This window comes from Budorcas taxicolor, chromosome 18, assembly GCF_023091745.1.
Source record: "Budorcas taxicolor isolate Tak-1 chromosome 18, Takin1.1, whole genome shotgun sequence".
Lineage (NCBI taxonomy): Eukaryota > Metazoa > Chordata > Mammalia > Artiodactyla > Bovidae > Budorcas > Budorcas taxicolor.
The window spans coordinates 58,309,759-58,324,305 of NC_068927.1; the positions used below are offsets into that span (position 1 = coordinate 58,309,759).

Consider the following 14,547-nt stretch of genomic DNA (forward strand, 5'->3'; position numbering starts at 1 on the left):
CCAGGTGTGTGAGTTCATGAAAGTTCTACTGAGGGTCCTGGGTCACTCCCCTTCTCCCCCTGCCCCACCATCATGCTAGCCCGACTCTCTTACCCACAAGGACTAGTTTTCTCCAGAGTCTGCACCTGGGTCTGGAATGGTCCATGAGTCACTCTGGCCCTCCTGCTGGAGGGATCTCTCTAGGGACTCGGCCGCTTCCTGTGCCCTGTTATAGACTTGCATCATCTCAGGCCCTGAGCGTTGGTCTCCACCCCTTTTCTGCTCAGAGATGGACTCTGAACCATGTGGTGGGGCGGGGGAGGCTGCGGAGGAGACACTTTTCTGAGTGGCTGATTATCTTTAGGACTTGATACCCACAAGGAAGGACCTGGGACATGTGGCAGTTTAGAATATCAATGACCATCATGTGGAATTTTTGATATCCCAACCTACTTGTCTTAAAACAGAATTGGCCCACCTGTGACCAAAAAGAGAACAAACAGCGTCACTCATCACCTAGTGTACACCTAGTGTACAAGGGTTCAGTCACTGCCTGCTGCAGTTTCCCACCAACAGTGCACCCTGAGAGGATTTCAGGATAATCAGGCCCCAAGATGCATAGCTCAGGAAGAATTTCAATGACCCCAGACTCCAGCATCAGTCATACTCATAAAAAGCTCTAAAATCATTAACTTGGTATATCTGTTCTTTGTGATGAGCAGTGATCAGTTACTAAGATGTGTGCTTGATGACACATTTTCCCTGCCCCCCAAATGCAAGTACACACTGGCTCCTCCCCTTCTTCTTTGGAGCAGTTCCTCAGAGCTGTCTCCCAGGCTACAGTCTTCAGGAAGACCCTGAATAAAACTTAGATGCTCTGTGTTTTGCTTTAAGTGGACACCCTTCAATACAGTCAGCCTAACTTATCACCCTGGTTTCACCAACTCATCAGTTCATTCATATGCTTACAAGTGAACGCTTGCCAGTGACTCCACCATCGGGTGAAAGCCACTAACTGGGAAAAGCCTGAAAGGTCTCTAGGATTACTGTGAGGAGGCCAGCCTGTTAATTTAATATGTGGTCAGGCTTGGGCAATCACTGGGCCACTTCTTCATGTGATTCCTAGGGGTTTTCCAAAGCCTGTTGATTCGACAAAATTTAGGCTTGCACACAAAAATCTGATGAACCTGTTTATTGATAGGGCCCACATGGGGTCTCACTGATAAGATGGCTCATTATGTCGACCTCCCAAACAAAGAACAAACAAAGAATAAACCACAGTGATCCTTGAGACTGACCAAATTGCCCAAATGGCATCCTGTTATCTCACTGGTGCCTATCTTCTCAAAACTGTGAGACCACCAGATTCCAGACCTCTGGCTATGGACCATCCCTTCAGAGAATTTTTCATTGGTGGGGTATAAGAAGGACTCTATCAGAAAGGGAGGATGCTGGTTCTCTTTAAGGTTCTCATTTACCCCCTCTTTTTCCTCTAATAAATTTCCCTTTTGGGAAATAAATAGGAAATAAATTTCCCTTTTCTTGCCTGACTGCCTGGCTTGCTCTCTCTTTCTCTGCACTTGCCTTGCATTCTGGTTGGTTGACGGTTTAATATCTACACCACGAATAACCGAGCCTCTGCCTTGCACACTTCAAGATACCCCATTTTCCCATTCTTTCCTCATACTCCCAAAATGTCCTACTCCTATTCTGGGGAGAGACCTTCTCTCAAAATTCAAAGCCTCTATTACTATCGCAAGCCCACCCTCTGATCTAGCCTGGTTAGTGCTCCTTAACACCCACCACTTCTGACATTCCTCCACAACAGGCTCCTTTCTGTTTCCAGACAAAACTCTATAAACAATTCTTACCCCCCAACTAGGAACTATACCATCACACCTCTGCAATCACAGTTCACATCTCTCCTTCCCTTCAGGCCCATCTATCATGTCTCAGGAACTGCAGGACATTCTCTTACTTTCTCAGGGAGGCTCCCTTCTGCCTATGGTGAAAATACTCCTCTTGTAGGGGCTACACTGGCTGAGTTCACTGCCTGTCTCAGAGACTCCTAACGAGTTCCCAGAAAGACTCCTATTTGTTATTGATTTCAGCTGTTGTCTTCTTACTCCTGGAATATTTTTCTTATGTGAAACCAGCACCTGTTTATGTCTTCCCACTAACTGACAAGAACATGCACCCTGGGTATATCTGCCCCAGATATTTCTATTGCTCCTAACAATCAGATGCTCCCTATCCCACTAACTCATAACTGACCCAGACGGGCAGTTCAGTTCATTCCTCTATTAGTCAGTTTAGGAAGAGCTGCTGGGATTGGGACAGGGACCGCAGAACTCACAACCTCTTTATATTACTATCAAAGTCTTTCTAAATTCTCCAAGCCAGGCTTCAGCAGTACGTGAACCGTGAACTTCCTGATGTTCAAGCTGGTTTTAGAAAAGGCAGAGGAACCAGAGATCAAATTGCCAACATCCGCTGGATCATGGCAAGAGCAAGAGAGTTCCACAAAAACATCTATTTCTGCTTTATTGACTATGCCAAAGCCTTTGAGTGTGTGGATCACAAGAAACTGTGGAAAATTCTGAAAGAGATGGGAATACGAGACCACCTGACCTGCCTCTTCAGAAGTCTGTACGCAGGTCAGGAAGCAACAGTTAGAACTGGACATGGAACAACAGACTGGTTCCAAATAGGAAAAGGAGTACGTCAAGGCTGTATATTGTCACCCTGCTTATTTAACTTCTATGCAGAGTACATCATGAGAAACGCTGGACTGGAAGAAACACAAGCTGGAATCAAGATTGCCGGGAGAAATATCAATCACCTCAGATATGCAGATGACACCACCACCCTTATGGCAGAAAGTGAAGGGGAACTAAAAAGCCTCTTGATGAAAGTGAAAGAGGAGAGCGAAAAAGTTGGCTTAAAGCTCAACATTCAGAAAACGAAGATCATGGCATCCGGTCCCATCACTCCATGGGAAATAGATGGGGAAACTGGAAACAGTGTCAGACTTTATTTTTTTGGGCTCCAAAATCACTGCAGATGGTGATTGCAGCCATGAAATTAAAAGACGCTTATGCCTTGGAAGAAAAGTTATGAGCAACCTAGATAGCATATTCAAAAGCAGAGACATTACTTTGCCGACTCAGGTCCCTCTAGTCAAGGCTATGGTTTTTCCAGTAGTCATGTATGGATGTGAGAGTTGGACTGTGAAGAAGGCTGAGTGCTGAAGAATTGATGCTTTTGAACTGTGGTGTTGGAGAATACTCTTGAGAGTCCCTTGGACTGCAAGGAGATCCAACCAGTCCATTCTGAAGGAGATCAACCCTGGGATTTCTTTGGAAGGAATGATGCTAAAGCTGAAACTCCAGTACTTTGGCCACCTCATGCGAAGAGTTGACTCATTGGAAAAGACTCTGATGCTGGGAGGGATTGGGGGCAGGAGAAGAAGGGGACAACCAAGGACGAGATGGCTGGATGGCGTCACTGACTCGAGGGACGCGAGTCTGAGTGAACTCTGGGAGTTGGTGATGGACAGGGAGGCCTGGCGTGCTGCGATTCATGGGGTCACAAAGAGTCAGACACAACTGAGCGACTGAATTGAACTGAACTGAAAGACCTCACTGACAGCCTAGAAGAAATAGCTAACAGCCTTATCACTATCCCAAACCAGCCAGATTCCCTGGCAGCCATGGTCCTCCAAACAGAAGAGGATTAGACTTCCTCACAGCAGAAAAAGGAGGCCTATGTCTATTTTTGCAGGAAGCCTGCTGTTTCTATGCCAATATATCAGGCATTATAAAGGAAGCAGCAAGAAATCTGACAAACAGGGCCTCGAGAATACGCCAACACCTCAGTTATTCATGGGAAAATTGGGTAAGCAATTGGAATTGGATGCCCTGGGTCCTACCTTTCCTAGGCCCTCACCTTCTGCTTACCCTTATTACAACTTACAGCCCGTGTTTAATGCATCTTTCTTTCAAAATTTCTTCAGGATCGCTTAAAAGCCTTCACCCACTGAACTATCTACGAGCTACTTCTAACTCACTTAGATTATCAAAAATTTCGACCCCACACAAATCCCCTTAACCCTCATTCCAGCCTTTTCTTATCTCACCCCCATGATGCCCCTGTCTCACAGGAAGCAGTTACAGAAGACTGACCTTTGGCCCTTATCCTAAATCAAAAAGGCTGGAATGATAGGGCCCACATGGGGTCTCACTGATAAGATGGCTCATTATGTCGACCTCCCAAACAAAGAATAAAATCACAGTGATCTGTGAGACTGACCAAATTGTCCAAATGGCATCCTGTTATCTCACTGGCGCCTATCTTCTCAAAACTGTGAGACCACCAGATTCCAGACCTCTGGCTATGTGACTATCCCTTCAGGGAATTTTTCATTGGCAGGGTATAAGAAGGACTCTGTCAGAAAGGGAGGATGCTGGTTCTCCTTAAGAGCCAGTCACCCTCTCTTTTCCCTCTAATAAATTTACTTTTCTTGCCTGACTGTCCGGCTTGATCTCTCTTTCTTTGCACTTGCCTTACATTTATGACTATCACAATCAGCTTCAGGTTATTTTAAAGGATATTCTGATCTTCCTTCAGATGTTGATTCCAACCAGGTAGCTTTTAACTCTATGTTTGCTAATGGGCTGAACCGGACCTTTGTCATAAAAAGGACCAGGATGGGGTGGTAAGTGCTGTTGAAGATTTAGCTAACCTGGAAAAACAGCTCTCTCACTCTCTAGAGGAGTTACCTAAAAGGAAGACCCCCCCCCCCCAAATTTTTCTTCTTTAACTCCAACCATTGAAAACCCCTCAATGAAAGCAAGACCCTCCTTGTTTCTGCTCTTATTACAAAACAAAAACAAAAACAGGACATTGGAAAGGATTGTCATAAAGTAAAGGTCTTAAGGTGCCTTTTTCCTCCCAGTTCTCAATGATGGAGCTCTGAGGAGCTATATGGCCTCTTCCCCCTTTCTCCCGCTTCACTGGTTTGAGAAATATTTCTCTAGATTGGGAGTAAATCTCTCTGGTCCTAATTCATGCAGTAGACACACTTCTGGAGCTCAACCCACTACCATAAAACCGCCCTTGCCTTGAGCACTAAAATCATCCAAACAGTGGGGATCTCCAGTGAACCTCCTGTTAGGACCAAACTGGAGCCAGGGCAGGCTCTAAGGGGCAGGCTAGGCCTGAGGTTTAGTCTCTAGAAAAGCTGAGGCACTGGAAACTCCCACAGGCAGTGTAGCTCGACCTATCAGAAAAATCCCCGTAGCCCCCCACCTGCGCCAGACCAGAGCCAATCTGGATAGGGATGCAAGGTTTAATAGTCCTGCGCGCACTTACGGCTTAGCCAATCAGCTATGCTGTTACAGGAACAAAGAACCCTCTGTATAAAAGTAGATGTGATTCAGAGCCTGGGGCTCTTGTCAGATTCCACTGTGCTGGATGAGACCTGGGCCCTAGCTCGAGCTAGCAATAAACCCCTTTATGCTTTTGCATTGCTGTGGATGTCTTATTCTCTCAGTTCTGGGGACTCAGACTTTGGGCACAACACCCCAAAGATTCTTGCCTCTGAACCTGCTCCCTCTGTTTAGACCTTTGAGGTGCTTACCCTTTCTCCTTTGATCACCCTTCTGGATTTATCAGGCTGAGACTCCTTAAAGAAGTATCATTCTGTCCTATCTTTCTCCCAAAGAGGAAAATAATTCTAGAATTTGACAGCAGCCAACCAAGTGAATTAAATGACCCTTTGACATCTTTTCTTTGTTCCATCTCTGACAAAGCTAAAGCTGAACCTGGAAACACTGATCAATTATCTCTACGGAATCAGCTACCCTCCTTACGGGCAAAATATCCAACTGGTAAGTCACAGTACACCTCCCACCAAAATCCAGTGAACTTCCCTGGTAGTCCAGTGGTTAAGACTTCACCTTCTAAAGCAGGAGATGCAGCTTCAATCCCCAGTCAGGGAGCTGGAATCCCACACGCCTCGACAGTCAAAAAAAAAAAAACAAAAAAACCATGAAACGGAAGCAATGCTGTAACAAATTCATTAAAGACTTTTAGGGCCTCCCTGGTGGCTCAGGGGTAAAGAATCCACCTGCCGATGTAGGAGACACTGGTTCGATCCCTGATCTGGGAAGATGCCACATGCTGGGGAGCAGCTAAGCACAAGAGTCGCAAGTACTGAGCCTGTGTTCTGCAACGAGAAGGCCGCTCAATGAGAAGCCAGTGCCCCACAGCTGGAGAAGCCCCCACTCACCGCAACTGGAGGAAAGCCCATGCAGCAGTGAAGACCCAGCACAGCCAAATAAATAAATAAAGTTAAAAATAGATAAAGACTTTAAAAACTCAAACAGATCTCTCAAAATCGCTTTTCAGAGTTAATATCCTATGAGTAAGAAGATCTTCAGTGCTTCCCAGGTGGCACGTTCGATCCCTAGGTTGGGAAGATTCCCCAGGAGTGGGGCATGGCAACGCACTCCAGTATTCTTGCCTGGAGAATCCCTTGGACACAAGAGCCTGGTGGGCTATGGCCCACAGAGTTGCAGAGAGTTGGACACAACTCAAGAACCTTGGCACACATGCACAAGAAGTCCTTCAAGGCTTAAAGACCTTAGAAGTTTACAAGGCTCAAAGCCCTTGGAACAGTTCCTGTTAACACTGCCATTTTGGCACTGAGGATGAAAGTCTGTCCCAGGTCTTCAAGGGATAAACAGAACTGCTGAACTTTGACACTGTTATTCCTAATGCTCACATGTTGTGGGCATCCCTTCCAACCATAAGTAAATTCTTTACTGTAATTGATTTATGAGTATAATCTTTAGTGGGCTTTCCTGGTAGCTCAGCTAGAACTGGTTTCATTCAGAGCCCAATTCCAGTTCACTACAGGAGTTAAGGGGCTTCCTAGGTGGCGCTAATGGCAAAAAACCTGCCTGCTGATGTGGGAGATATAAGAGATGAGAGTTCGATCCCTAGGTCTGGAAGATCCCCTGGAGGAGGAAAGGGCAACCCACTCCAGCACTCTTGACAGAAGAATCCTATGGACAGAGGAGCCTGGTGGGCTACAGTCCATGGGGTCGCAGAGAGTCAGACATGACTGAAGTTGGACAGCATGCACGCATGCAAGAACATAAGAGTTAAAAGCAAGGAGACCCTCAGGAGGCCCCTTCCCCTTCGGAGGTGCCTACAGGTTTGGAATTCATTCCAGCCTCCTGAGACTCGCTCTCTTGCCCTCAAGCAGACCCAGAGCTGGACTGATCCATTCCGTCCTGGATTCCCTATAATTTGGAGCATCTTGTTTGAACCCTAGCCAGGAGCCTGAGGTTTCCTACCTCATCAGACTCTGAATCAGAGACATCTGATGATACTGGGGAAATGATTCCCTCCAGAAAGACCTACTAATACTACTACTGAGTCCAAGCTCGCTCTGCTAACCACATGACAGGCCAGTGAATCGGAGACAAGCCTGCTGAGGCAAGGGATACAGCTTTATTCGGAAAGCCTGCTGACCGAGAGGATGGCAGACTTAAGTGTAAAAATAACCCTCTTATTGGAGTCTGGATGCCGGGATCTTTTACAGATCAGGAAGTGGGGCAGGGGGAGGTGAGGAAAGTAAAACGGTCATTGATCTTGCAAATATCTCCTAGAATGGCAAGCCTCAGGCAGGGGATGTGTTAATTTCTTCCTTCCTGTAGCCATCCACAAGTGGACAGAGTCCTGAACAAGGGCTCTTCAGCTTTACCAGTTAGGCAGAGGGGCAGGTTCTCTGAGGCAGGCAATTATGTATGATTATAATAACAAAAGTAACGAAAAGCTAGTCAAAGAGACAGTCCCAGCCTGGAATCAGAATTAGCTTTTCCCTGCAACAGTATTGGATGTGGCTCCTCTTAGCCAGTCCCAGAGCTCACCTGGGGGCAGGTGGCAACCAGGGAAGCTGTCTCATAGAGTCCTTAATCTCTTTCTAGAGCTCAGCTTTGTTCTTATCGGAAGAGCAAAACATCACAGCCCCGCCCAGGGCAAATTTCTACCATGTGCAATCAGCATGTGTGCATGCTAAGTCACTACAATCTTGTCCAACTCTTTGCGACCCCATGGACTGTAGCCCACCAGGCTTCTCTGTCCATGGGATTCTTCAGGCAAGGATACTGGAGTGGGTTGTCATGCCCTTCTCCATGGGATCTTCCTGATCCAGGGATCGAATCTGGGTCTCCTGCATTGAGAACAGATTCTTTACTTAATAAATTTCCATCCCCGCCTATTTATTAGGCCTGGAGAGTACCAGGAATATTAACCTGGGCCCTTTGTGCAACTGCAAACAGGTGGAGCCCCAATAACTTCCAGCCGCTGTCCTCCTAGACCTGCTAGGCAAAGCCCCATCACCCCAAGTGCATCGGACTAGCAGGGGAAGCCGTGGAGTTGTGAAACTCGACCACCCTGATCTTGGTCAACATGGTAACCCACTCCAGTCTTCTTGCCTGGGAAATGCCATGGACTGAGGAGCCTCACAGGCTACAGTCCATGGGGTCGCAGAGAGTTGGACACGACTGAAGTGACCGAGCACGCAGGCAAGTGATGAAGAGTAGTAACTCCGATACATGCCCCGGAGTGCCTTGCTCCCCGGTATGCAGGGGGGTGTGGTTTAGTTGCTAAGTCGTGTCCAACTCTTGTTGAATGAAGAAACAGAACAGGTTCTATCTTGAAAGCAGGACTCCATCTTGGGCCGGACTGTGGACTTTGAGCTATCTGCCCAGCATCTATGGAAACGACATACCAACTAGAAAACCAGGCCCCGGGAAGGAAGAGCCCCAGGGCTCCCCGTCCCCTAAAAGAATACCCTAATTATTTGTATAACCAAATAGAATCATACATCTATTATGCTTATTGGAGTATGACCACTATTGATAATTGTCCACTGTTAACTACCTACGCTCAAGGCATATGAATCAAGAGTTAACTTTGATTGTATATTCCTTTTCTTTTGTTCAGACTAGTTTCAGGGAATTTGGAGAGGTGGGTTTGGGGATGTACACTTAGAGTATATAAGGTTTTCACAAAAACTGGTTGGGGTCCTTGGCTAAGAGGAGACTCTGCCTTGTATCCGCCGGTGTAATAAACTGCACACTCCACTATCTGCGATGTCCTTCTAAGCGAGTTTGATTCTCAAACGCGTGGCTACAACACTGTGACCCCAGGGACTGTAGCCCAGCAGTTTCCTCTGTCCATGGGATTCTCTAGGCAAGATACTGGAGTGGGTTGCTCTTTCCTTCTCCAGGGGATCTTCCCGACCCAGGAATCAAACCCAGATCTCCTGTATTGCAGGCAGATTCTTTACCTACTGAGCTATGAGGGAAGCCCCCGGTACCAGAGCAGGTTCCAAAGGACAGGATGCAGAGCCAGGAGAGGCGGCAGCAGGTCCCGGCTTCTCAAGTGCCTTGGGTTGACAGTTGCCCTCTCTGGACTGCAGCATCTCTCTGAAAGATGGGTAAATGAGCACCATCTTTCAAGACTGCAAAGCTGTGATAAGAGAAGGTCTGAGGTTCCTCTTCTGCATGCACGCATGCACACACATACACTTCTGTCAGGACTTCCTCTTGCTTCACAGGGCTATTGGTTCCTTGAAAGAGGGAACCTAGACATCAGACAATCCTAGAAAAGAGCTTGGCCCTTGCCATTCCCTCTACTGTGCCCGCCTGATGAAAAGAATTGACTCCTTGGAAAAGACCCTGATGCTGGGAAAGACTGAGGGCAGGAGGAGAAGGGGACGACAGAGGATGAGATGGTTGGATGGCATCACCGACTCCATGGCCATGAGTTTGAGCAACCTCAAAGAGATGGTGAAGGACAGGGAAGTCTGGCGTGCTACAGTCCATGGGGTGCAAAATCAGACACGACTGAGTGACTAACAGTTTCACGTTCACTTTAGGAGGCTAAAGCTTTCTTTTACAAACGAGAGGCAGGGGCTGTGGGGTGGTCTGTCTCTGGGAAAGGCCTTTAGGGTCTTACTCAATGTCAGCTCCACACCTGGGAGAACTGAGGACCTCGAGGGTCGGGACTAGGTCCCAGTCACTGGGTTCTCAGTCCCAGCACTGTTGACTTTGGGGCTGGATGATTTCTGTCACAGGAATAAGGGCTGGGGGTGGAATATAGCATGTTAAGAAGCTTCCCTGGCCTCTGTCCAGACCCATCACATGCCAGTTTCACCCAATATCCAAATGTCCCTTGGTGTGTTGGGGCAGGGGTAAGAATCACCAGTCTGGACAACAGGGTGACCCTCCCTGGCCAGGGCAGCAGGACCCAGCCATTGAGACATCTACCACATCCTCCCTCCCCACATGCCTCTGAGGTCTGCACACGCCCCTGGTGCACCCGTGACAGGTCAGGGGGCGCCTCCACCAAGGTCCAGAGGCCTGAAGGTTCATAAGCCACATTCCTCATCCCCACTGCACTGCTGGATGGATGAGCCCCAGATGGGGTCAGGACAGGGGGCCCCTGCTTGTCTGCTCCTCTCTGGGCAGGTCTCCGGAGTCTCTGGGCCCAGGGGTTTCCCGTCCGCTGTGTGTGGAGGGGGAGGAGCTCCGGCTCTGAAGTTCCTCTTCTGTGAACAGAGTCTCTTGCTCCTCCGCAGCTCCCCTCACGTCTCCCTCTCCCTTCCCTTCTCTTTTCACACACAGGACGCCCAGACACCCTCCTGCTCAGACATGCTGCCGCTGATGCTGCCGCCGCTGCTGCCGCCGCTGCTATGGGCGGGTGAGTGGACGGCGGGGAGGGGGTCGGCGGGGCGGGGGCTCGGCTGATCCTCGATTCCCCCGCAGGGTCCCTGGCTCAGGATCCGAGATTCCAGCTGCACGTGCCGCGGGCCGTGTCGGTGCAGGAGGGCTTGTGTGTCCGCGTGCCCTGCTCCTTCTACTATCCCAGGGAAGACTGGAAAGACTCTGACCAAGCTCACGGCTACTGGTTCCGGGAAGGGGCCGAGGTACCCATGGATGCCCCCGTGGCCACAAACGAATTAGATCGTGAAGTTCAGAAGGAGAGCCAGGGCCGATTCCACCTCCTCGGGGACCCCAGGAACAAAAACTGCTCCCTGGAGATCAGAGACGCCAGGAAGAGAGACGGAGGTTCCTACTTTTTTCATGTGAAAAGAGGAACTATGAAATGGAGCTACAGGTCTGAATGGTTCGTCTTGAATGTGACAGGTAAGCAGTGGATCTGGGAGAGGCCAGAGTGGGGGTCATGGGGGTCCCAGGGCAGGGCTGGTGGGGGCCCCTCCTGGGAGGCACTGAGGGTAAAGCAGGTGGGGGCTCAGAGGGAGGGGCTGGACTGAAGCCTGAAGCTTCTCTGGGGGGGGCACACCTCAAAGCCTTCTCCTGACCTCCCATCTCCCCGCTCCTCTCACCAGCCCTCACCCACCAGCCCCATATCCTCAGCCCGGGCGCCCTGGAGCCCGGCCGCCCAGGGAACCTGACCTGCTCTGTGCCCTGGGCCTGTGAGCGGGCCACGCCCCCCATCTTCTCCTGGACGTCAGCTGCCCCCAGCTCCCTGGGCCCCAGGACCCCCTTCTCATCGGTGCTCACCCTCACCCCACGGCCCCAGGACCACGGCACCAGGCTCACCTGTCAGGTGAAGCTGCCCACAAGCGGGGCGATGGTGGAGCGGACCATCCTGCTCAATGTCACCTGTGAGTGGGGGGTGAGGATGCCCGGGGGCTCTGAGGGTGTGCCGGGCAGGGGGGCCAGGCTGGGGATTTGTGGTGCTCTTGTCCTGGAGGCCCGGCTGGGGAGGGGGCCAGAGGGACATAAGGCCTGTCGTGCCTGGGTTCTGCAGATCTGGGTGGGGCGGGGAGGGAATGACTACACTTCCGTCACCCTGGTCCTCCCGCTGAGGAAGGAGATCCTCTCTTCCAGTCCCAGGTGCTCCACAGAGCCCAGTGACCAGAGGCTTTCAAGGAAACAGCACAGGTAGGAAGGACGTCCCCTCCTGGGCTGTCAGGAGCGAGGCTGCTTCCGGCTCAGGGCTGGGCTGCTCTCTGCTGGTCCCTGCCTCACTCTGGACCCACCCCAGTGACCAGAGCCCCCTAGTGGGTGAACCCAGTGGTCCCTGCCCCTCCCCTGTCCCCATGGCGGCTGTGCCCAGCTGTACCCACCTCCCCTCACTCCCCTGGGACTTGTCCACTTCCTCCTCTGCTCCCCAAGAGCAGGGTGACATCCACAGGGCAGAGCCCACCCCTCAAAGCCCCTCACCACCCACGACCTGACTCCTTCAGCTCTGCAGTTTTTTTCCTCCCCATAGGTTGTAACTTATGCATGTTTTGATGGATCATATATTTTGAAAGCTTTTTGTTTTCACCAAGGCCGTATATGTGACAGCTTTTGATCTTTGCCCGTACCAGATGAAAGCTGGCATCTCTACATGGCGTTGCTTATTTAAACGCATTATTTTTATTGAGGAAAAATCAGATAAAATAAAATCAACCGTTTTAGCCAGTTTAAAATAGACGATAGTTGGCTTCAAGAACATTCACGATGCTGCACAAGTCTCACTACTCCCTAAACCCATCCATCTCAGATTTTCATCATCCCAGAGAGAAGCCTGGTGCCCACGAAGTAGTCACTCACCACACTGTCCTCCCCAGCCCTGGGCAACCACTGACCTGCTGTCCGTGTCTATGGATCTGCCTATGGGGGACATTTCATACAAGTGGAATGTTACAAGACTGTGGCCTTTTCCATGTGGCTCCTTTTGCATATAAAACCATTTTCCAGGATCATTCATTAAGCGTGTATCAGTATCAATTTCTTTTTGTCTGAATAATATTTCATTGCATGGATGGACCAGCTTCTGTTTATCTGTTTAGCAGCGGTTGGGCATCTGCGTTGTTTCTACTCTGGGGCTATTACAATGCTGCTATGAGTGTTGCTATACTTTTTTGTTTTTTGATCATTGACTGCAGTTTTCTCAGGCATATACCTTGGAGTGAGATTTCTGGGTCAAATGGTAGATTCTACATTTAAACTTCTGAGGAAATGTCAGCTGTTTTCCACACTGACGAGACCATTTTACGTTCCCACCATCAATATATGTGGGTTCCGATTTCTCCAAATCCTTGTTGATGTTGTTATTTTCCTTTAAAACTGCAAAAGAAATTTGGGTGTGAAGAAATATCTCATCATGATTTCAATTATGTTTATGGAATGAGTAATGATGCCATTCCTTTTTTAAAATGAAATTATTGGTCATTTGGAGAAATATTTTTATCCATTTTTCCATTTTTAAAATTGCAGTGTTTGTCTTTTTGTTGTTGAATTGTAAGTTTTTTTAAATACAGGCTGGATACTACATACATATCAGATCTATGATGTGCAAATATTTTCTCCCATTAAATGGGTTGGCTTTTCACTTTCTCAGTAGTGTCAACTGATAGGCAGAATTTTTCATTTTCATGAAGTGCAACTCATGCATTTTCCACACTCCGCACCCAATCCCCCCTCATTCAACTGCTGGAAGGTAAGGGCATGGGGATGGGGTGAGGCGCGGGCACATGGGGTCTGGCATCCAGTGAGTCAAGAAGGTCTGGAGTCCTCGTGGGAGAGGAAGGACCCAAGATAAGGTCTAGCTGGTGAATTTGTCCTGGTCCCACCTTCCTGCAGGCCAGTCAAGGCGTGTGGCAAGGTGGTGCTGAAATCACTAGATGGCCTCTTAGGGGGGCTCCAGTGAGCTCTGGTTCTTTATGACTCAGCACAGAAAGGATTCATCAAGAGGCTAAGTCACAGATAAGAAGTGATTTATTAAAACAGGACACTGAGGAGGCTTACAATTTTCCAGAGAGTGCCATGCCCCGAGATCTCAGAGGTTTACAGTCTCATAAAGAAAGGCAAGGTGGAAACAGGGAGAAGATCACCTCCTTCTTAATTCTTGAGTAGGCGTCACATTTCCTCACTGGCTCCCGTTGCACATCATGCTGGGGAGTCTTCTTGTTCCCACATGGTCAAGCTGGGGCTGCCGAGGCATCATGGAAAATTCGCGTCTCAGTACAATGAGGGTCTTTCACTTTGAAGGGTCCTCTGTCCATAAATTATTATTTTTTTATGTGCATGGACTGCATGTCCTAGGGCTCATTAACTCACCGAGCTCACTGGGCAGGGTGTGGGGTCTCATGTTGTGGTCCTTTTATTGGGGCCACGTCTCATGCTGCAGCTGCTTGGTTTTGTTGCTAAGCAAGACTGCTCTCTTGAGTGACCATTAACTTGCAGGGTCTCTCATACCTTTTTCTTTACCTACGATCCCCTAGTGGGCTTAAACGATTTAATCACCTACTTTGTTCGTTTACTCTGTCCCTGCCAGTCCTGGTGGCCATCTTGGAAGCGGCTGTCAAGATCCCACTCCTCTTCTTCTGCCTTCTGGCCCTCCTGTGAGCACTGCCCTGGGCGAGGGGAGGGGTGGGCAGGGCAGGGCGCAGGGGGCTGCAGCCTTGAACCAGCACCACCGGGGGTGGGGCAGGGCCAGCAGGAGGCTGATGGGAAGGGGTGGGGTTGGGGTTGG

At 49.3% G+C, this 14,547-nt stretch overlaps 1 protein-coding gene across 1 annotated transcript; it reads left to right on the forward strand.

Annotated features, from left to right (window-relative positions):
- Positions 1-10,709: 10,709 nt before the first annotated feature.
- On the forward strand, positions 10,710-13,722 carry LOC128064007 (myeloid cell surface antigen CD33-like). Its single transcript, XM_052656829.1, has 5 exons — positions 10,710-10,758; positions 10,824-11,211; positions 11,436-11,697; positions 11,833-11,966; positions 13,656-13,722. Exons 1-5 carry the CDS (start codon positions 10,710-10,712, stop codon positions 13,720-13,722), a joined length of 900 nt encoding a protein of 299 aa, XP_052512789.1.
- The last annotated feature ends 825 nt before the right edge of the window (positions 13,723-14,547 follow it).

Bases quoted from the DNA above. Each gene is read 5' to 3' on its own strand.
- LOC128064007 (XM_052656829.1), top strand. From the start codon at position 10,710: ATGCTGCCGCTGATGCTGCCGCCGCTGCTGCCGCCGCTGCTATGGGCG. The intron at 10,759-10,823 runs GTGAGTGGACGG...ATTCCCCCGCAG, and splicing joins GCCGCCGCTGCTATGGGCGG to GGTCCCTGGCTCAGGATCCG. The intron at 11,698-11,832 runs GTGAGGATGCCC...TGGGTTCTGCAG, and splicing joins ATGTCACCTGTGAGTGGGGG to ATCTGGGTGGGGCGGGGAGG.